The 23,493-nt window shown below is 32.9% G+C and overlaps 3 protein-coding genes across 3 annotated transcripts; all 3 read left to right on the top strand.

Annotated features, from left to right (window-relative positions):
- Positions 1 to 45: 45 nt before the first annotated feature.
- Positions 46 to 4,212, top strand: LOC134274163 (uncharacterized). Its single transcript, XM_062756418.1, has 2 exons — positions 46 to 201; positions 3,025 to 4,212. The coding sequence occupies exons 1-2, from the start codon at positions 128 to 130 to the stop codon at positions 4,202 to 4,204; spliced, it is 1,254 nt and encodes a 417-aa protein (XP_062612402.1). The 5' UTR covers positions 46 to 127; the 3' UTR covers positions 4,205 to 4,212.
- Positions 4,213 to 8,400: 4,188 nt separating this feature from the next.
- LOC134274162 (GDP-fucose transporter 1-like) lies at positions 8,401 to 14,422 on the top strand. Its single transcript, XM_062756417.1, has 6 exons — positions 8,401 to 8,582; positions 8,767 to 8,827; positions 9,232 to 9,372; positions 9,711 to 9,827; positions 12,129 to 12,237; positions 13,066 to 14,422. The coding sequence occupies exons 1-6, from the start codon at positions 8,506 to 8,508 to the stop codon at positions 13,614 to 13,616; spliced, it is 1,056 nt and encodes a 351-aa protein (XP_062612401.1). The 5' UTR covers positions 8,401 to 8,505; the 3' UTR covers positions 13,617 to 14,422.
- Positions 14,423 to 20,896: 6,474 nt separating this feature from the next.
- On the top strand, positions 20,897 to 23,493 carry LOC134274150 (galactoside alpha-(1,2)-fucosyltransferase 2-like). Its single transcript, XM_062756403.1, has 2 exons — positions 20,897 to 21,028; positions 22,440 to 23,493. The coding sequence occupies exons 1-2, from the start codon at positions 21,001 to 21,003 to the stop codon at positions 23,360 to 23,362; spliced, it is 951 nt and encodes a 316-aa protein (XP_062612387.1). The 5' UTR covers positions 20,897 to 21,000; the 3' UTR covers positions 23,363 to 23,493.

Here is a 23,493-nt window from a genome sequence, read left to right as displayed (position 1 = left end):
TCGCACCAACCTGGATCCGCCCCTATAAAAAGCAAAAAAAAAAAAAAAAAAAAAAAAATCTGATAAACTGGTTCCCGATTAATAAAATAAACACATGATTCAGAGTCGAGTGTGAGTGTGAGATGAGATGGTCCGTATAATATTGTCAAGATCATTGTTGTTGATTCAAGGTGCCTTGCGCAGGAAGATCTTTGAAGAGAGGTAAGGCAGCATATTTTATGGGTTGTAGGCCTATTTGTCATGCTTTCACAAAAGTCAAAATAACACGTGTGATGAAATTAGTTCGAATTTTCTCATTTGTCATAATAATAACATCACAATTACCAGAGACGTATTACATTATAACTTTATCCATTTATTCCTTAATCACCAACAGATCAAAAGACCCAGACTCTTGGCTTTTGTAGGCCTATAGTGCAGTGCAAATTGGACCCCCTCCCCCCAATAATAAGTTCCACACAAGCAGATAAGCCACAATATAATACCAACTCTTCCATATCATGTTTATATTATAATGCACCAGTGCTGCATAACTGTAGCTCTCTGAAAAAAAAAATTGACAGACCGGAGGGCTTTACCGTGCTACCCATTTAAAAAAATGTATATTTATTGCTCACAAAGAACATAGGTAATCAAAGATTACTAAGCTCACCTCAACGAATATGTGCAAATCTTACATATTTTCTTAACAGTTAGTATTTATCCTGACAACAGTATTCAAGTAAGTTCTGTTTTAATAGTTCCAAAAACTTTAACCTCAGGGCATTCCTTTTGAAAATGATGGGGTTAGAGTCAGAGGAATCTCGGATTAGGTCAGATCCAGCATCCAAAGCAAGTTTCGATTGTCCATCCCTAGATGCATCATCCATGCAAGTTTGGTCCAGGTAGGGCTTATAGTTATTTGGGAATGGACTTGCTCCAAAAACTCTAACCTGGTCATCATGGTCACTCATCTGGAAAATGTAGGTCAGATTCAGCATCCGAAGCAAGTCTGGTAGTGTCCATCCCTAGATGCATCATCCATGCAAGTTTGGTTTGGGTAGGGCTTTTAATTACTTGGGAATGGACCTGCTCCTAAAACTTGAACCGGGATGCTGACACTTATGCCAACGCTTGGGGTATAGCATTAGCTCATCTTGACTTCTTCAAGGTGAGCTAAAAATCACGTACTGTTTGTCGATTTATTTCTCCATGTATCTCTATGTTTTTAAAACTTTCAGCTAACTGTGTCAGGCGTGTGTTTTTCTAACATATATTTTTACTGTTTCCACAACAAAACTTTAAGCTAACCATGTATTTCTATAGCTTATATTTTCACTGTTTCAACAACAAATCTTTACTTATAATTGTTGTTAAGGTAAGTCACTCCTCAAATTTCTTATATAAAGGATTTTTTGAGAAGTATATTTTGGATAAGTACTCATAAAGTGTGACTCAAAACCGCAGAGAAAATAGGGGGTCAGTGTGCATCTTACTGATCTAAGGTACAATTAATTTGACCTTTTTGCACTTAAATTTTAACCCTTTAATTTAATACTTTTATACAATTATCTCTTATTATATTTTATCAGCTGTAACCATGGCAATAAATTTATTCTTACTTTACGTAAAATAGTTTGAATAATATTTATCATTGATCAAATCTTGCAAATTAATGCACGTAAATAATTATGTGACCTTTTTGCACTAAAACATAACATATTTTGGGTATTAGAAAAATAAATAGGCAATATAATATTTTCTTATATCAAGCTTTGTATGAATTAAGTGCTGATCAGTCATAAATATCGAGTAGTTTAAAATAATGAAAGAAAAGGTTGGGGTCAGTGATGTTAATTTTGAAATATTGGACAAAATATATGATTTTCAGGCAAAAAATGGTGTAAATTTTATCTTGACTTCTTTGATATATCTCAAGTTTTTGGCAAAGTTTGTTGAAGGAAGATGTAAAACTTGTTCTAAAAATATAAATTAAGACCTGTATCAAATATTCCTATCAATATCATAAAGGAAAATATTCTCCGAGTAAAAGTATGTGAGGCTTAAGTTTCTAGACATTAAATTTGATAAATGTGCAGATTTGCAGAAATTTCTGCTAAATATCCTTCCACCACAAAAAATAGTCCCTAATAAATCTTGATTCTTTGAAGATTTTTGAGCAGTTTTTTCTTTGATTGTTAAAAAATATACATCGTTGAATATAATTATTTTATAAAAATTGAATTCTAATAAATATTTTTGAAGTTAGAGGTTCTGCGTGAACTTTTCTAAAAAGCTGACGAGTGACTTACCTTAATAGCCCTCCTGGCCCTGAAATTCAGGCCATCAGAAATATTGCCTATATTTACTGCTGTTTTAGATGCTTCAGATGTCAAGTACAAGAGTACTTTACAGAGGAGTAAGGAATTATTTTAACGATATCTATATACGATATCTATATTTTTTGGCAATAGAGGTAAGAATTTGGATAAATTAATTCAGAGCCAAGTGCAATTTTTTGTGTGCAATAAAGATGGTACTTACAGTTTTTGCTATGGGTGGCACTGTACATTGCTGTAGCTCTCTGGTCGTCCATCACAATTTTTTTCAGACAGAGATGAGCTACAGATCTGCAGCTAATGCACCAGTGTGTAAGATAGAACCAAGTCAGATTAACTAGCTATAAGATATGTCGGATCCTTTTGGCTTTCCAGTATTCATGGTATTGTACCGATTGAGCTCAAAATTAAGGATTAACACACCAGCCCGCTTTAGTAGAATGTATCTTATACAACCAGAGGTTATATTACTGTAGAAGTACTTTTTTCTGCATGGTATTAATTTACGCTATGTGCACGGTCACAAATTTTCCATGTAAATTTGTCAAAGTGTACTTAATATATTAATGCAAGTCATATAGTGACAGTATGAGAAATCAAACAGAAATTGAGATTCCGCGGAATTATTACCCTGTGGAAAAAAGTACATCTACAGTATCACTGTATGTGATGATGACTTAAATTCATTTGTTTCTTTTTAATGCAGATTTGACTCGGTAAGAGGTTTGATGGTCATTCCAAAGGTGCATTTTTACTCCTCGCCAGGAAATTTAACAGGACTTGATTTAAAAGATGTAGAGCGTAAGCTGCCGGTGTACTTTAAAAACAGTATCAATCAGGAATGTTTATCTGTGAAAACTAATATACCTTCATGCAATGAACATTTGGTTGTGTACTTAATGAAGGGTATACCAGCTCTGACTCTGCAGACCGGCTGTGGATTCCGATTGGTCAGGTCAGAGGACACTTTAAGTGTGACCGTACACTCCAAAGATAAAGAGAAGGCTAGAGAGGCCCTGACACTTCTCAAGACTTGGCTGGAGAATACAGTAGAAACGGGCATACAGAAACATGCTTGTAATAAAAGACTGCACCTCCCCTTCACAAGAGAAACACCAGCACTGATTCTAATCCGGGCCTTAACACACAGAGGACATGACAACATTAAGGCTATTGGAGCAGCAACGGGTACAAGGATTACATATTCCCCCCGAGGTGCCAAGCAACCCTACGTGATGGTCCATGCAGATTCATTGGAAAAAATGTGGGAAGCAGTTAGTCTTACTAAAAAACTGTTTGACCAAACTGTGAATTATTTAAAGAACTGTTCAGTTGGAAAGTTGATGATTCCTGATAATTTACCATCAGACTTTGATGTTTATTGTTTTACAGAGCTCTTAAAAGAAGTCTTAATGGAGAAGTATGGGGAGAGTCAACCCATTGTGACGCTGTGTTGGAATGAACATAAAACGAAAGATGAAGAAATCTACGCGTACTACGACATCAGAGCAGGAACATCGGAGGAGGTGGAAGAAGTAAAGAGTCTGATCCTAAGGATGTTAGAAAGGGAGGTGGAGCGGTTTAAATACCAGTCCCACATCACAGTGTATTACCCACCAGAGGGGGAGTACAGGAAGTTCACAAAGCTCATGAACAATGAAGGCCTCCATTTACTCAATGACTGGAGAACCAGGGAGGGATCTCTACTGAATATAAGGCTTCACTTCAAAGGGGATCAGCAGCGGAGAGAGGAGGCGAAAGTGACGGGAAACCCCCAACGGCATCGGAAAATCCACATCAGGGGAGATCATCCAGAGGACGTTCAAAAGGTGGCCCAGAAGATTAATACAATGATTAAAAACTATACAGATGTTTATATTCATTAAATGTCTATACTGATGTTTATATTTATGTTCCCCAAACGAAGTTGGGGAACATATTGTTTTTACTCTGTTTCTTATTAAGGTCTTCCGTCTTCAGCGGAAGACCTTCTTGTTATTCGTTTGTTTCTTTTCCACTGTTTTTCTTATTATTTTTTTTCTTACCGATTTTGTGCACGCGATTTCTCGAAAACGGCTCGTTAGATTTTTATGAAACTTTCAGGTCTGATAGAACATTAAAAATTCTCGATACCCTTTTTTTTATTTTGATGACGTCACTTCCGGTTCGGAGATTTTCGCAGTTTTGTGATTTTTAAGGGTCAGTTTGTCCGTCGCTCTTCTTAAAAACTGCTCATCACAGGAAGATGAAACCTTTACAGGAAGATAGAGCAACATATGTAGATTTGCATTGTGTTGTTAACTTTCACCGGAAGTACTGCACGTTAACGCTCGGTATGGACTGAAAAAAGTCATATTGAACGTTTCAAAATTTCTAACACTTTTTCTATTATATCATTTTAATTGTAAATATTTTGTTAAAGCATATAGAACAAAAGTTGTGAAGAATTTTAAGATCTTTCAATTGATATCTCGAAAAAAGGTCTGACCCCTAAAATAAGGGATCTAGAGGGGCCAAATATTTTTAATTGATATCTCAAAAAGTATTGAGAATTTGTAATACGTCAAAGAAGCAAAGTTATTCAAAATGTCAAGCTTAATCCATTTGTGTCGTCAAAATACGTCCGGCGTCGTCACTTCCGGTCAAACCGGAAGTAGTCAAAAACGCGTATTTTCGCCGTTCTTGTCAAGTTTTTGGGTAACATATGTCTCTGGGAGCATACAAATTAATTTTCCGTCCGTCGTCCTCACTTCCGGTTAAACCGGAAGTAGCAAGAATTCTTATACTTTTGCACTAATTAACATAGCTTAAGAGGATTCAAACCATTTTTAGGCGTTATTTCTCATTTTTGTTAAAAACGAAAGCTACTTCCGGTCAAACAGGACGGAAGACCTACTCGTTGCTTTGCAACGAGCTCGGCTCTAGTTATTATTATTTTTCTTCTTCTTCCTGGGTACTTTTTTGTCCGGGAATGATCTTGTAAACTGTTCATCCGATGTAGGTAAAACCTTTTTAGGGTTAGTAGACATGTTATGTAGATTTGCCTAGTCAAGGTCATTTTGCGCGCACGTGCTTGCAAGAGTGCGCACGTGCAATACGTTAAATGACCAATATAATGGATATTGCTGTAACTTTTCTTTTTTTTGATAAATTTTTTTTAAACTCATAATGTAAGGATACATTAGTAGTATAGACAAGATGGCATGGTCAAAAAAGCAAGATCTCACGCGCATGCACGTGTGCTTCGCTCTGATTGGATGAAACTAAAGTCTCAATATCTTTCTTGTTTCGTGTCATAATCTTTTGAAATTTTGAACATAGACCTACATTATGAAGATCTACAGCATGATATATAAAAATGTTCATGAAAGCATGCGCATGCGCACGTGCTGCAATCTGGTTGGCTGAAACTTTAAATGGCTATATCTCCTTTGTTTTTTGACGTAATGCTTTGAAATTTAAAACATTGTCATGCATTAGGATATCCTAAAATATGATATAGACAAAATTCATGAAATCACGTGCATGCACGTGTGCTGCAATCTGATTGGCTGAAACTTTATATGGCTATATCTCCTTTGTTTTTTGACGAAATGTTTGGAATTTTAAAATATAGTCATTCATTTAGATATCCTTCAATACGATAAAAATAAAAATATATGAAATCACGCGCATGCATGTGTGCTGCAATCTGATTGGCTGAAACTTCAAATGGCTATAACTCCCTTGTTTTTCAACCAAGCAGGATGGGATTTAGAACATAGATAAATATAAGGGACTCCTACAAGAAGTTGTAGTCATTATGCACGTGCTTGCACGTGCGTGCACGTGAAATCAGTAAAATTAAAAATACACTCGAATGAGTGTATTTTTTTAATACTTTTGGATTAAATGCTTTGATATTAAGTATATTAAAATTTTAGATAGTGTAGACAAGATTATATGGTCGTTACGCACAAGAACACGCGTGCAATGCCTATTTTTAAATATATTTTGAATTTTTCTGGGAAGACCTTGATTAAGTCTAAATTCCATAAAGTATTTCTTATTTAATAGAAATTACAGGGAATATGGCACCAAAAGGGAGTTGGGGAGCATTTGGGGAACATCTGTAACGGTCCCCGTTACAATTAGCACTAGTTATTAAATGTTTTTATTGTCTTGATTATTTGGTCTGTGTGCTTTTCTTCTTTTTGCATTGAGTTACACATGTACCGGTACATCAAATGTAAACACATCAAAACTTGATCTATTTATATTTATGCCTTGCGATCTTCCACTCAAGGGGTACAAAATGGAATTTCCACCATTCAGGTTTCTTTTGACAATTCTAGATCATTTAAAAATAAATTTGAATTACTTTTTGAAGTAAACCAATAAGTATATACTTTGAAATTGATCAGATGTTTTTAGTATCCCTTATGTATATATAGGAATTTAAAAAAAAATTCAGAAAAAAAAATCAAATGGAAAACAATTAAAACAGTGACCGTTTTCATAAATAATCTTGAATTGGACTAAATTTCCCCTAGTCTACAATGAATATCTAACTTGAAAAATCTTATAATTAGGGCCCCGCAAGGATTTGCGGGTGCCCTATAGTAATCACTCTGTCCGTCCGTCCGTCCGTCTGTCTGTCTGTCTGTCTGTCTGTCCGTCTGTCACTCTTCCGTCCACAAATTTTCTGTTTTTTTCTAATAACTTTTTTTATATGGTTGCCCAATCATGTTCAAATTTGGTATGGTAGTTCAGTAGGCAGAAATACATATTTTGATGCTAAGTTTGGTTCTCTATGTCTTCTGGTTTGGAGCTGGGGTGGTTGGGTAGATTCCTTAACTATGCATAAGAATGAATGGGCAACTTTTTTTATGGCTGCCCTATCAAGTACAAATTTGGTATGATAGTTCAGTAGGCAGAAATACATATTTTGATGCTAAGTTTGGTTCTCTATGTCCCCTGGTTTGGAGCTGGGGTGGTGGGGTAGATTCCTTAACTTTATATACAAAAGCATTGACAAAGAGAGATAACTGCTGAAGATGTTCCTATTGTAAAACTGAATGCTGCTATGAGTCCCTTGGGATTAATTAGCTTTCCTCCTGAAGAAAATCCAGAGCATTATCTTTATCTGTCAAATTGAGATGAATTACCACCTCTGTCTGCAAATGAAGTTTGTTTTGAAGTTAAGTCAATTTGGAATGCTATGAACACTCTGAAATGTGGATTTAAATATTTAAATTATAATTTTTTATAATTTATATTTGTTAAATAGTTATGATTTCATTGAATTCTAATAACAAGAAATAGATTAAAGAAGATTTTTTGAACCATTTTTTGATTTACTTTTTTCACTTTATGTTAATTCAAGCATATTATTAATTTTTAGAATAGTTGTATAAAAACCCCATTCTATCATTAATACTGAAAAAGTTCTTATTGTACTTTAGAAGAAAATGATGAGAGAGGTACAATTAATCCCTTGGATTAATTATCTAGCCAGCTGCAGAAAATTTAGTAGGCTTTTCTTTATTCTGTCACTTTAAGATTAATGAAAACCTTTGTCTGCAACTGCTGTTTGTTTGAAGTTAAGGTCAAGCCTTCATGATATTTGCATTCATTCAAGGCTGGTATTTTATATAATACAAATTCTTCATAATTGTTTAAATATACATTAAGTTGTTCTTTACTGCCTAATGTAAGTACAAGCCTAGGATATTATTTTCAGGTTTTTGAATATTCAGGAATTATCTTGAAATTTTAAGAATACAGTTGCTGTTGCTTATTCTTCGTACATTTTTTAATCATTCCATAAGCTGCACCCTATTAATTCTACCCCATGGCGGGCCCTTGCTGACTGGTCAGTTTTCTAGTTTTTCTAGCTATTCAAGGAATGAAGCTTGTTTTAACCTATATTTTATTTTAAATAACATAAATTATTTGATTATAATGATTGGGGTAGTTTGTAAACACTTTATAGACTGCCCCAAGTTATGTTATATTATTTTATGTATGATAAAGCAAGGAGTTTTTCTTTTTAGAAATCCGGATACAATTGCTTCCTCGAATATTCTTCGTACGTCTTATCTATTAACTGGTTCACTGCACAAAAACTGGTGCCCTTGGTTTGTTGAATCGTGGCAGGATATTTTAAACCACAAGTTTTTTTACTTATGCAAATTTTCTCATTGTTATGGTGTACAGGAGAAACAAGATGGAGTCGTTCTTTTCAAAGTCGGTAAAAATAGCGTCTGTCGTTGCTGCGTACTGGTGAGTTGGTTTGTTTGACGCTTCTAAACATGTTCAATAGTCAATAATTAGATAACTTGAATTTCCTCCTGAAAACTGAATTAATGGAAATAAATATGGCAAATTACATTGTTATTTTGGTGAAACTTTTTGAAAGTTTTTCATCGTGTAGAAGTTAAATAAGAATTTGAACATTGAATTGCAGGGTCATTTCCATTTCCATGGTTTTTCTCAACAAATATTTACTGAGCAGCAAAGATTTAAAGGTAAGGCAAGGAAAAATTATTTAGTAGCCACAAACTCACATATAGTGATGTACAGTACAACCTCACAAATATAGTGATATACAGTACAAACTCGCAAATATAGTGATATACAGTACAAACTCACATATACAGTACAAACTCACATATACCTGTATACTGTGTACAAACTCACATAAACAGCACGAACTCACATATACAGTACAAACTCACATAAACAGTACAAATTCGCATATACAGTAAAAACTCGCATATACAGTACAAACTCACATATACAGCACAAACTCACATATACAGTACAAACTCACATATACAGTGTATATGCTGATGTAAAGCAAATTAAAATTCATGTCCCGACAAGACAGTTTTTATGTTTAATGTATTAATGTAGTAAACTTTAATTTCAGTTGAATGCGCCTCTGTTCATCACATGGTACCAGTGTGTAGTGACTGTAGGACTCTGTTGCCTGCTGAGTGGACTCTCCAAAGCTTTCCCAAATCACATAGCCTTCCCATCCATTCAGATTGACACACAAGTCCTGAAGGGGGTAGGTCTGGAAGAGACTGATTAGAAATTTTCAAACTTTATAATGATTTTAAACACAATAAACATGATAAAACATATTTTGACTCATTCAGGAAAGGAGGAAAGTTCTTGATTTCAGTATTAATTATTTTTATAAAATGACATGTTCTAGAATTTAGCAAATTTTGTTTTGTTCAGGAAGGAAAAGCTCTGCATGTCATCGCAAAAGCAAGTGAAATGTAAACATGGTTAATTAAAAAATAATCATAAAACCTGTAACAATAAACTTACGAAGGTTCACCAAACCTTCCTGTGTTTTTTTTTTTGTGTTGAGTTGCAGATTTTGAATTTATTTTGCAGGTGCTGCCGTTATCTATAGTTTTTTGCTGTATGATATCGTTTAACAACCTGTGTTTGAAGTACGTGGGAGTGGCATTCTACTATATAGGACGTTCCTTAACTACAGTATTCAATGTGGTATGTATCATTTACAAGTGTATTCAATGTGGTATGTATTATTACAAGCGTTTTCTATGATTAATTTAATTTTACCCGTTTATGTTTATATTAAAAATTAGGGATGTCAACGAGTACCCGGTTAACCGGGAACTCGATCGAACGTCCGAGTATCGAATACTAAAATCAGTACTCGGTTACTCGGAAGTATATTTTTGAATATTTCTTAACTTATTTATTAATGCATTAAACAATATGTTTTAAAACGTAAAATACTCATTGCACTTGTACATACAGTAATTATGGTTTCCTACTCCTCTAAATGACCGTTATCGCCCGTGGCAGTGTTTATACAGTAATTATCGTGACCAAGCACCTGTAACCTGGCTTTTCTCACCTTTGGTTGTCTTCTACCCTTATTTTTGATTAACTTTAATTATTTTTTTTCACTGAACATCGTTTAAGGTCTATTATGATTTAATAAATTTGACAATCTTGTTAATTCTGCGAGAAGTCTTTTAAAAATTCTCGGGAAAAGAGACAGATGATATTGCCCGCGCGATTGTTGATATGGTTGTGTTTGATTACCTGCCAATACAAATGGTTGAAGCCAAAGGCTTAAAAAAAAAAACTGATGTCCATCATTGCACCAAACTACAAAATACCGTCCCATAATACTAGAAAATCTATGTTCGAAAAGTGTACTAAAACCGTAAATCCGCTCTGTTAGGCGAACTTGATCAAGTTCAAGTTAAACTGTACGACTGATACCTGGACGTCAAACGCAACAAAGAGTTACATTACAATATACGGAGCAGATTAATTTTTGAAACAAAAAATCTGTGAACTACTTATGATTTTATTTCTTGTGTTTATCTGATGAATAAATTGAACATAAATGATGTTATATTAAATTTCATCGGGCATGAAGTGCTCATCGTTGTTACAACAGAAATACACTAACGGGTAAACCTTCTATCAAAGCATGTGGTTTTATTTCTACAAGAGTTTACAATGTTTACTTGTTCATATTTATTTACACTTTTACCGAGTACCCGGGTACTCGATTGGAAAAACGTCCGAGTAACCGAGTATTAAAAATTGACCGATTTGACATCCCTATTAAAAATGTTTCAGTTCTACGTTACTAACCTATAATAACCGAAGAAGGTAAAACATATGTCATTTACTTAAACTAAGTCAGTAAATGGTTCCGTTTTAAAAGGACACATACTTACAGCCCAAATTAATGCTAAATTTTGGCAACATTGTTTTTGCTAGTTTTATTTCTGTTTTTAAACTGTAGTCAAATTATATAACTACAAAGTAGAACACTTTAAATTCATCTAGCTGTTAAAATTTTATTAGATATTTATATATTAGTAGATGATTGTAAACCCTGTGTTGTAGAATTTTTATGCGCCCGAATTTTTTCGGGGCGCATATTGTTTTTGTCCTGTCTGTTTGTCTGTTTATCTGTTTATCTGTTTGTCTGTTTGTCTGTCTGTCTGTTGTCAACTTTAACCTTTGCCAAAACTTTTGAACCGTAAGAGATAGAGACTTCATATTTGGTATGCATACTCCTCTAATAAAGTTCTTTCAAATGACATCAAGGTCAATGACCTTGTGACCTTGACTGTGACCTATATGCTAAAAATAGCTTTTTCCACTGTTTGCCATAACTTTTGAACCATAGGAGATAGGGACTTCATATTTAGTATGTATACTCCTCTAATGAAGTTCTTTCAAATGACATCAAGGTCAATGACCTTGTGACCTTGACTGTGACCTACGGTATATGCTAAAAATAGCTTTTTCCACTTTTCGCCATAACTTTTGAACCATATGAGATAGGGACTTCTTATTTAGTATGCATTCTCCACTAATGAAGTTCTTTTAATCAACACCAAGGTTAATGACCATGTGACCTTGACTGTGACCTATATGCTAAAAATAGCTTTTTCCACTTTTTGCCATAACTTTTGAACAATAGGAGATAGGAACTTCATATTTAGTATGCATACCCCACTAATTAAGTTCTTACAAACAACACCAAGGTCAATGACCTTGTGACCTTGACTGTGACCTATATACTAAAAATAGCTTTTTCGAACTTTGTTGACGCCGGGCGCATAGTGTTTCACAAACACATCTTGTTCTGTCTTCCAATACACTTCATGTTGTCTTTAATGCAGTTCTCATCTGCAATCTAACAATTTTTCAACAGACCTCAAGGGTATTCGAGGCCATTGTGTGCTGTCTTAGAAATATGTGCCTAGTCAGTAGTAGTTCAGTTCTTATATTACTTTAATTTTAACACAGGTGTTTTCCTACACGATGCTACAACAGACGACCTCTGTCAAGGCCATTGTATGCTGTCTGATCATCATTGGAGGCTTTTTCATGGGAGTGGATCAAGAAGGAGTGGCAGGTAAACCTACTGTAGATGTACAAACTTTAAGGGGGATAAAATGTCAGTGAATTGTCAGGTAAAAAAAGTGTCTGTAGGCATTAAATTTTGTTGTTTCGAAAGCACCACGATGTTCAGTATCTCACCATATAAAAATTTTGTGTAGGATTTTATTTTGTTGCTAATTTTAAACAACAAAATAAATGAAATTGAAGTCCCAATGAAACTGATTTTACAGTGATTGTAATGTTAAGGACTCTCTATTACAATCAAAAATATATTTGTTGGACACTTGAGAAAGTAATTTTGTAAAAGGTATGAATATTGCAGATATTTAAAATGAGAAAATGTACAAAGACAATTGAGAATTGAGAGCAAAAATAAATTATTGTTGATTATTGAAATGAGGAAACCACATAGAAATAAAGTGTCAAGTTAATTTACCTGGAGTAATGAAAGATTAAGAATGCTTTAATTGATTGTAGCCAAATTAGATTTTGATTTTTACAATCTAAATGTAAGGGCAGATCACTCAATCTGCACAAAAATACCACAGAATTATAACTCTTCAGTATGCAGTGCAATGAGCATGTTTAAATTAAAAATATTTCTAATGAAATGTTTATGACTTTGAATGTATCTTTGTAAAAAAAAGATTTTGAAAAAAAGACTCACAAATGTTATCTGTTAAACAGTGTACCCATGAAAAGAGTGTAACATCTAAAAAGTAGGCATATGCCTATATCTCTTCATGAAATTTTTATACTTGAGCTCTAGTAATCATTATGCTTTCTATTTCAGTGTCATTTATACTTCAGCCCTATCAGTGGTTATCCGTTGTTATTTCAGGGTCCCTGTCTGTGATGGGGGTGGTGTTTGGGGTCTTGGCGAGCGCCAGTGTGGCCTTGAACTCTATTTACACAAAGAAAGTCCTGCCCGTGGTGGACAACAACATCTGGAGACTGACCTTCTACAACAACGTCAACGCCTGCTTCCTCTTCCTCCCACTCATGCTGGTGTTCGGCGAAATCGGAGAAGTCTGGAATTTCCCAAAACTGGGGAACACAACGTTCTGGACCTACATGACGATAGGAGGAGTGTTCGGATTCGCTATCGGATACATAACTGGATTACAGATCCAGGTGACCTCTCCTCTCACCCACAACATATCGGGGACAGCTAAAGCCTGCGCTCAGACCGTGATAGCGTGTATATACTACCAGGATCACAAATCAACGCTTTGGTGGACCAGTAACTTTGTCGTGTTATTCGGGTCCGGGGCGTACACCGAAGTACGGAGGCAGGAAATGAAGGTTAAACATAAAATGGACATGGCTCAGATATCAGAAAAAATGGAGGAGGGTGAGGACTCCTCGGAGAAGGAACTCATATCCAAGTGATTAACTTAGAACTTAACAAATAGGAATCAATTTTTATCTTTTTTGTTTCTTTCACGCAGAGGGAAGTAAGTTTAGTGTGTCACAAGGATTCTCATTATATATTCATTTTGAAATACATGTACATGGATTTATTTTGAAGGTAAACACTTTTTAGATATGACATGCTAAAATATAAACCTGTTAAAAAAAACCGAATGTTTTTTTTTTAATAGAATTAGATATCTGTTTACAGGCAAAAATATAAACCTGTTAATGAAACCAAATTTTTTTTATAGAATTAAATATTATCTGAGTTTCTGTTATTGTTTGCTGGGGTATAATGTTGTTTTCCGAGTTAAGTTAGAGAGCTCAATTTGTGATGGTCAGTGTAATTGACAAATTCAGTTTTGTTTTATAACTTAAGTCCTGGATAAAATTTGATAAATTAGCATTTTATCTTTAATCAGAATTGGAATATCAGTTACAACCAGGACCTAGTTTTTGATAAGAATTTGTTACATACATTTGTTTCAAATGTACTCCTTTTCGTTATGAAATCCATTTTCCTTTCTCTGTAAAAAGCTTAATTAGTCCCCATTACATTCCACGAAGGGCTTTCATTAATTAACTGCCAAGCAGGTATCCCAGGTGTATGTTTCTCATTACACATTTTACTATGATATTCAGTTTCACACAAAGAAATCAAACATTTTGGATTTGTTTACACTCAGATTTTGTTGACTGTAGTTAACCCTAAACAGCTTAACAGACTCTTCCTACTTCTTTCAATCATTAGAAAGTAAGCTATGTCACTAAATATTCCATTTTGATTCAAATAAATTCAGTTTGACTGTGTGAAGAGAATTCTGAGAATAGAATTAAAATTACATATCATTTGTCAGTAAGAAATAAAAACAAATTGTACATGTTGTCTGACACAATATTTCTATATTATGTATAATCTGACATGTATATATTTCTATGTTATTATTTTTATTATGCATATTACTTCTAAAGTTCATATGAAGTATTAAATATTTGTATTTTCATGTGATATGTGAGAATATGTGACTTACATAAGAATATTTTAGAATCTCCCCTATAATGGCATAGGGTAAGAATTTTTTTAATGTGATTTGTTCTGAGGATTATCATGATGTGCCATGCATTGAAAATTGAATTTTTGAGAAAAAAATGATTTTAAGTACTTGTAAACATATATATTAACAAATCATGGATATACAGTTGTAGGTAAACGTAAATGTCATGTACATTTTAATGGAAGGACCTCAGGTACTCAACTGAGACATTAGCTGGACAATCGCATCAGTCTTTCTATCTCCTGAACAATGATGAAAACAGTTAACATCCTTTTCTTACTCATATTCATTGTCCAAAAAATTGTGTTCTGCTTTGACCCTTTTTCTCATAAGGCGTGTGGTTGAAAACTCATAAGGCGTGTGGTTGAAAATTCATAAGGCGTGTGTGGTTGAAAGTTTTGTAAATATCTGAAACACATGAAAAAGTACTAATAGCTGTGGTAATGAAGTAAACATACATTTTTGAGAGAAGTTTTTTTTTTCCTGTGAAATTGAATGTAAAATAACTCATGGTATCACTATACGTGCATTTGTGAAGAAAATGTGTAAGACCATGCAACGTATCAAAGTTTATTTTCTTTGTTTTCTAAAGTATGACATGCTTAGTTAACATTATAATTATGCAGTGTTAATTCAGTATTTAACTATGTCACTATGTATGTGTTTATTTTTAGAAAAAAAATACCCCTTTTTTGCTTTTCAATCTAAAACAGAATGTATTGTCTGCTACTATATTAAATATTATTAAATATTGTAGAATCCCAGTTTGTCTGAGAGAAAATTAAGAACTGTTTGTTTGTATTATTGCTCATTAATGTCACCATTTTTTATAGCTAGTTAACTTATGTATGTTAAATACATATTTATACATTATGTAAATTTTATCACTATTATTATATTATGAATGATGTGCTTATTTAACTGTGGTATTCTTTGTGTCCGTACAAAGACTATTTACTTTTAATATTAAATGTGGGTTTTTAAACTGATCATTTCTCCTGTGTTCTATGGCATAGATTATTAAACTTATTTCCCCCTTCTGTTATACAGTGCTGAATGACATTTTTAAAGTTTTTATATCAAATGATTGTTCTATCAAAATATACAAAAGTATCCTGAAATTTAGGGCCAGTGCAGAGATGGTCCATATCTAAAACATAATACTCCGTCGTGTTCTTGTTCTTCTTCACCTGATGATTATCATCCTGCTGGATACGTTATCACAGGTGACATCAATATAGTTCATAATAAGGACATTAGATCAATAATAAATAAACCTAACTATGGGGAACAACTATCCTTCAACTGGCGTCAGAATTTCATAAATATTATGGATTCTGTAGAAGATTACGCTAGGCGATCGATGGTCTAGATACATGTAGGAAAAAGAGATGCATGTTGACATTTTGTCAGAATGAATTAAATGTATCAGATCTATGTTACAATCGCGTATTGAAACATTCAGGGGCTGAATGAAAACCGTCAATCCTCCTTATCCAACAATCCAGAAGTGAAAAAAGAATTAGATAGATTACATGATCTGTAGGTACAGCACTGGTCTCTGCTGACAAAGCAGATAACAACATTGGCTTTGTATGTAAGGCTAATTATATAAATTGTATTTTAAAAGAACTTGCAATTGGATTTAATTCTACAAGTTATAATTCACTTTATACTCATAGTTCTGTTTCTAAGGAAGAAATTTTTCAAAATAATATGTCAGTTTTGAATATTTTTATGATCTCAAGGAACCAAAATAAACTTGGACTACCATATTTATATTGGATTCCGAAACTTTATAAAAAATCTTACAAAGATACAAAGCGCTTTCCAGTAAATGCTCAACAAAGCCTTATTCTGTACTCCTCACTTAGATATTAACAGTTGTGAAGCATAAACGTCAAGAGTACTGTGCAACAATATATTTAAGAAGTGTAAATCAGATTCTGATACTAGTACTTAAAAAGTCCAAGGAACATTTGGACAAGATGAAATCAAAAGATTTTTGCCAAAACCTACAGCTTAAACCGTACGACTTTCCAACCTTATACATAACCAGTTTAGGATTTATTTGATATCATTCACTGCTGTTTTTTCCATAAAACTGGAACTCATTAATTTATTTACCTTGTCATTAGTCATTTGCAAAACTATTTTGTTATAAACATTCTGATTGAACACATACGTACTTTGAAGTTGACATCACACAGATGCTTGAGTTTCTGATTGACAATATCTATGTGGTTTTTGGAGACAAGATCTTCCAGCAATCTATTGGAAATCCCATGCATATGGGTACCAATTGCGCGTCATATTAGCCCACTTTTTTTTATATTCATATGAAAAGAAGAAAATACTTGATATGGCCTTCAACTCAATATTTTTGTATATCGACGACGTATTGTCGACAAAAAATGATTTCCGTTCTTAGGTCGATACGATATATCATGGTGAGCTTGAGATAAAAGATACCACAGACTCTGACACATCTGTTTTATATTTGGATATTTTACTTGAAAAAGACTTTAATAGTAATCAAACATCTAATTAAGCTTTATGATAATTGTTGATGATTTTAACTTTTCTATTGTCAACTTCCCTTACTTATGCAGCAATGTACCTTCATCACCTGTGTACGGAGTTTATACATCTTAAGTGATCGAATCGATACGCAAGAGCATGTTTTATGTATGAACAATTTTAAAGCAACTTTTGATGATATGGAGGTCCTTGTTTGCTCTGTTCTTATTTTGCATTGTTTAATGGACTTTTGATCTTGAATACAGTTCGTTATTTCCATATTTTTCCTTTAAAAATCATACTCTGTTCCTCATAATTCTACAATTGTTTTTTTTTTAAAATGGTGGTCATATTTAATGAAATCTAGTAGGAGCTACATGTATAATTTAAACAATTGATAATAATCAAAAATTGTTAAAAGTATTGATGAATATTAGTTGTAAAAAGGTTCTTAAAATATTATCATCATTTTTATGTCAAATATCTGATATAAGAAAAAATACTTAAGTCATAAATGAGTAACTACATTGTACTGAATCATGTATGTATTTAGTATCTGATAAGTACAATACATAATTTGCTACACCAATTGTTTGTATCCTAGTTGTGTTCTACTGTATTTTCATACTTATCACTATGTTTTCTATGGGCCTTTACCAATTACTAATAAAATATTTGTATTTGTATTTGTATACATTTTAATGAACATGGAAATATCTCGTTTAGTTTCTGCTTCTTAAAATTATTCAGATTAATGTCTTTTTATAAATTGTTAAATTAACAGTCAAAGACTTTAAGAAATAATCTGAAGTAAGTGAAATAAATATCTAAGTACATACGTTATAAATTATATCAAATAAAGATGATTTTCAACAAACTGCAATCTTAACATGCTTAATTTTTTTCATAAAATAGCTACTCCAGCATTTACGAAAAAAAAATTCAAGCGTAGATATAACTTGAATACGGAAGACCATTTAGGAACCATTAAAAAATATTTTTTAATCCGATATTACGAATTGTCCAAATTGTTATTACGAATTTAATTCGTTATAACAATTTCTTTGAATTCGTTATAAAGAATTAAATCTGTTATAACAAATTTGTTGATTTCGTTATAACGAATTCAAAAATTGGTTAATACGAATTAAACTCGTTTTAACAGATTCTAAAACTTGTAATAACGAATTAACTTCAATTAAATGAATTCCATAATTTGTTATAACGAATTAAATTCGGTAAAACGAATTCGACAAATAGTAATATCGAATTCATATATATTTTTCTATATAGACCCTGATAATTGAATTCGATCAAACGAATTTAATTCGTTATAACAAACTTTGGAATTTGTTTTAAAGAATTTCATTTGTTATAACAAACTTAAGAATTTGTTTAAACGAATTTAATTTGTTATAACAAATTTTTTAATTCGTGTTAACAAATTTAATTCGTTGTAACAAATGAAAGAATTTTCTATAATGAATTCAACAAATTTGTTATAACAGCTTAAAATCGTTATAACAAAATCATAGAAATTGTTATAACGAAATAAATTCGTTTTAAAAAATTCGACAATTCGTTATATATCGGATTCAATAATATTTTTCGATAGGTCCTAAATGGGCTTCCGCACTAATCAGAATTTCCCCTATATATTTTTTTTAAAAGGAAATAAATGTTCAAGTACGGAAGCCCATTTAAGACCTATCGAAAAATATTTTTAATATATTTTTAAATTCGTTATGACAATTTCTTTGAATTCGTTTAAAAGAATTTAATCTGTTATAACAAATTTGTTGATTTCGTTATAACGAATTCAAATCCACACATACAGTATTTTATTTTATTCTTTAGGTTCATCGATACTCTGATAAGAGAGATAACTCTTAATGACAGAAATTCCTTTATAGATTTGTCAAGTTGAAATGTCTTTTTTGTCCACTTTTGCCCCGCAAGCTATATGCTATAATTGTTTGCATTTTACTTAAAAAATACATTTCTTTTTGAAAATCATTGAGGTTAAAGCAACATTTTATATGAGTGAGCAGAGGGTTTATGAACTTTAATGACAAGGGAAAATCTAATTAATAAACTTGATTTGACATTGATCATGCAAGATTATTGGATACCATCACCAAATGATATTGGTTTCTTAAAACCTTTTATAAATACAAATGTAAAACAAGATATTGTTATGAGAATACTCATAAAGGATAAACAGTGATTTATAATATGCAGTTAGTATTAAACAGGTCGTGGAAACTACCTTATATGGATATTGTTGCGATTGCGCACAAAGGTGCTCACAGCAAGCAATGGTCCAATCCAGTGAATGAGCCGAAAAGCATGATGGTCTACTACATGTTTATTTTTACTACAAACACGTGGGTCAGGGAATTTTAGGACGCGATTTCAAACGACTGCAGGGAAGTCAGCTAACGATCTTCTTGAAATTTATCATGAAAAATACGAAGATTGGGTACTAATTAAGATTCCCCATGCTCACATTAACAAATAAAGTAACTTTTCCTTGTTAAATAGTACTTTGAAATACCGCTCACAAAGTCTTCACTAGTAAATAAGACTTAATTTTTTAACTCGATGTTCGATAATTTGCCATGTTACTGGTTAAATTTAAGTAGTTGTTGCTCAGTTATTTGTTACCAAAAATTAAAAGTTGCATTTTATAAAAAAAAAAAAAAAAGGGATTCTGAAGTTGCATTTTTGAAAAAAATTATTTACCTGTCATATAAACCCTCATGCCCATTGATCATAGAACATGAGTAGCATATATTTCGAAGTTGTGTACGTAGCAAACATTAACAATACGTGAGCACACCTCAGAGTTGATTGTTTTTGGACCAAGGAATAGTCACATGAAATTGACTTTTCACTGACCGTACATCTATACAGCACGGGGAAAGCTGTCAACAAACGGACTTGTACAATGGAGTGGAGATTTAACCCTAATTTTTATCATTGTAAATCATTTGTATATAAATGTGAGCATGGAATCAGTAGATAATGATGTTCATATTGTATTAAGTGTGTAAAATGCTTGGAAAAATGCATCACGTTTTTCCGGGAGCGATTTTAAAAATTGGCCTTTTAGAAAAACATGTGTAGTATTTTTGTAGTAGACCATAATGCAACTCATTGAGCTGATTGGTCGATTTGTCAGTCACGTTGGTTCCTCACTTAACATGTTATTTTATTCTGACGTCACAGAAAATAGTTTCCTCGACCTGTTAAAGTTTTTATCAGAGGGATCTTAAATAGCTAAAATACTTATGCATCGCATAATTCCAACAATTAGAAAAATCCTACATTGTACATCGATTTCATTTGATAAAATTTGATAAAATATCAAAATAAAAAAATACAAAATCAGATCCTTGTTTAAGTAAAAATTCTTATCTACATAACAACATAATGCTGGCTTTATTGACATATACTTCGGAATGTTTGTACCATGACGTTTGTGTTTTTATTTCCTTTGTGTAAATTTTCCATTTAGTTGGTATTTCCTTCAGTTATAATTTCACATATAGAAAGGAAAACAGAACCATTACTTTTGCCTCACAAACTCCTCTGATACTGTATCCCTGACCAGATCGCTGAGTGATTTACCTGTATGAGGCGTTTATCAGTCCCTTTGTGTCGAGATAAAAATTTATTGAAGTTAAGACTGCACAGATATCAACTTACTGCAATATCATCTGACAGAATTTGGGTGTAATGTTCTTCAATGGGAACCACGTGTTGTGGATGGGAAATGAATAATGCGGAAATTATCAAAATATCTCCTAAGTAAGTAGAAGAATAGAATTCAATTTGTTATAATATACTCTCTGTGTCCACAAATCATCTTCTCTCTAGATAATACAAGACAATTTTATTGTAAGCAATTTAGTCGAATATATAATAAGTAGATTTTCTTTCGAATACCTTTAAAGTTTGAGGTACGTGTAATTACCGGTATTGACTTATGTTAATTATAATAATTAAGATGACGTCAATACATTTTAGCTCGCCTGAGTGTTTCGTACAATAGAAATAGTGTTTGATGTACATCAGAATCTATTGTTTGCAGTGAGAAAAAACTCAAAGATATAATTTTTTCCATTTGGATTACAAATATCTCGTGTACTTAAGATAAAGGCTTTTGTAAATTATGTAAACCGTCATTGAACTTTTCCCTCGCTTAAATTTATATTAAGGAATTACCGCGAAAGCAAAATATGTTTAAAGTGAACATTTAGCAGTCATTTTTGCTGTAGATAATTCCAATATAATGATTAACCACTCCCCTTGAGTTCCATAAAAGGAAGAGTCATTTAAATTAAATGAGGTCAACAGAAGTCGCAAGAATCTCTGTATACAAATTGATCACCAAAGTCTGATGTAAAATATACACATTTTCTTTTTTTTACCCTTATCTTGCTATTGAAATGGGTAAAAAAAACATTTCGACTTTTTATAGTCTGACTGTTTTTGGATAATTTTCTTACCTATAGAGTGATAACAAACACACTTATCATTAATGCGTTTCGACATAACTTACACATTTACAAAAGACTTTGTTGTGACTTTAAACTTTTTTTCTAGCTATTCATTATGCTTGATATCAGTTCTAATTTCATAGTCTAATAATTTTGTTCTCAATGTTTTATTTGCTTTCAATTTTGAAGAAAATGGAACAATGAAACAAAATAACACCGAAAAAATTTCAGGGTCATAGATTGTCAATCTAACTTTATTATACCCCCGCTTGAGAAGTGGGAGGGTATATAGTAATCAGTATGTCCATCCGTCCGTCTGTTATGCTTTAGAGTACCCATCTCCTATCCGCAACTTCTCTCATACCACTGAATGAAATTTAACGAAACGTTCACAGAATCTTTGATACATATTGCCATTGTGCACCTCTTATTTTATTTTTTGATCTGACATATATTTTGGATTTTCCAGAGCAAAACATGGATACTGTCATTATATTGTCATTATATTTATATGGGAGGCGGGGGGGGGGTTACTATAAAGTGAGCTCATTGCTCACAGTACTTCTAGTTTTGATCTGTATTTATTTATCTCAAGAATGTTTGACATTCAGTCAAATCTGCACGAGAGATCAAGAGCAGCGATAACCTAATCTTATTCATTCAGATAAATAGGAGATTTAGTGCATTTAATTTTTATTACGCATTACTTCTTATTGCAGAAATAGGATTGTTTACGCTAGCTGCTTTGGTGGTCATTTCCAAATTACTGTCCATAAATAGAATACCACATCAAGGTTTGCCGAAAGCTTGTATAGGATTCCGTGGAAGACTCGGAAACCTGATGTTTCAGTATGCCTTTCTATACAGTATTTCTAAATCTAAAGGACTGTATCCTGTAATCCCCGAAAACTTTGAACTCGGCAATGTTTTCAAAATTAATAAAACGACTTTGAAACAAATTGGTGAAGAAAACAAAGCTTGTGATAGCATTCCAACCTTTTCTGAGAAATGGGCTTGTTCATTCGATGAACAACTTATAAATGTGCCAATATTTCAGAGTGCTAAATTTAATGGATATTTGCAGTCCTGGAAATACTGGATCCAGCGTGAAAACGGTCTTCGTCAGACATTTAAATTCCAAGACAGAATAACAGAGAGAGCCAGGAAGCAGCTAGCAGATATCATAGGAACATCCGGGTTTACTTGTTGTTCCAAAAATTCCACGCTAGTGGGAGTGCATGTAAGACGTGGGGACTACACCTCTAAACCTGTGAATGACTACGGTCAAATAACTCCTAATGCTAGCTATTATGAAAACTCATTGGATTACTTTGAAAATTTGTATCCAAGCGTTTTATTCATAGTTGCGTCGGATGACCTCAAATGGACCAAGGACGCCTTTAAGAACAAAACAAATGTGCACATATCATTAGGTAATTCTGGACCGGAGGATATGGCGCTATTGTCCTTAACAAACCACACGATTATGTCCGTGGGGACCTTCGGATGGTGGGTGGCGTGGTTGACAGGGGGGACAACCCTGTATTATAAACCCGTATTTGCCCCGGGTTCAAGGTTCGCAAAAGACTTTAATAATGACGTCAGTAGTTTTATCTATCCGGGATGGATACCAATGGAGTGAACTTCGTGAAACTTTAGCGACAAATGTACATGTTATTAAAATTGCATAATATATAATTTTGTATGTTCGACATGTATTTTTAAGCTACTCTAGACAGCGTGCAATTTTTGCAAATAAATTTATTATTTCAT

This window comes from Saccostrea cucullata, unplaced genomic scaffold (assembly GCF_032062105.1).
Source record: "Saccostrea cucullata isolate Sc308-1 unplaced genomic scaffold, CSIRO_AGI_Scuc_v1 ctg1281, whole genome shotgun sequence".
Taxonomy (NCBI): Eukaryota; Metazoa; Mollusca; class Bivalvia; order Ostreida; family Ostreidae; genus Saccostrea; species Saccostrea cuccullata.
The sequence above is the reverse complement of the archived record's forward strand: the minus strand, read 5'-3'. Positions and strand labels throughout refer to the sequence as shown.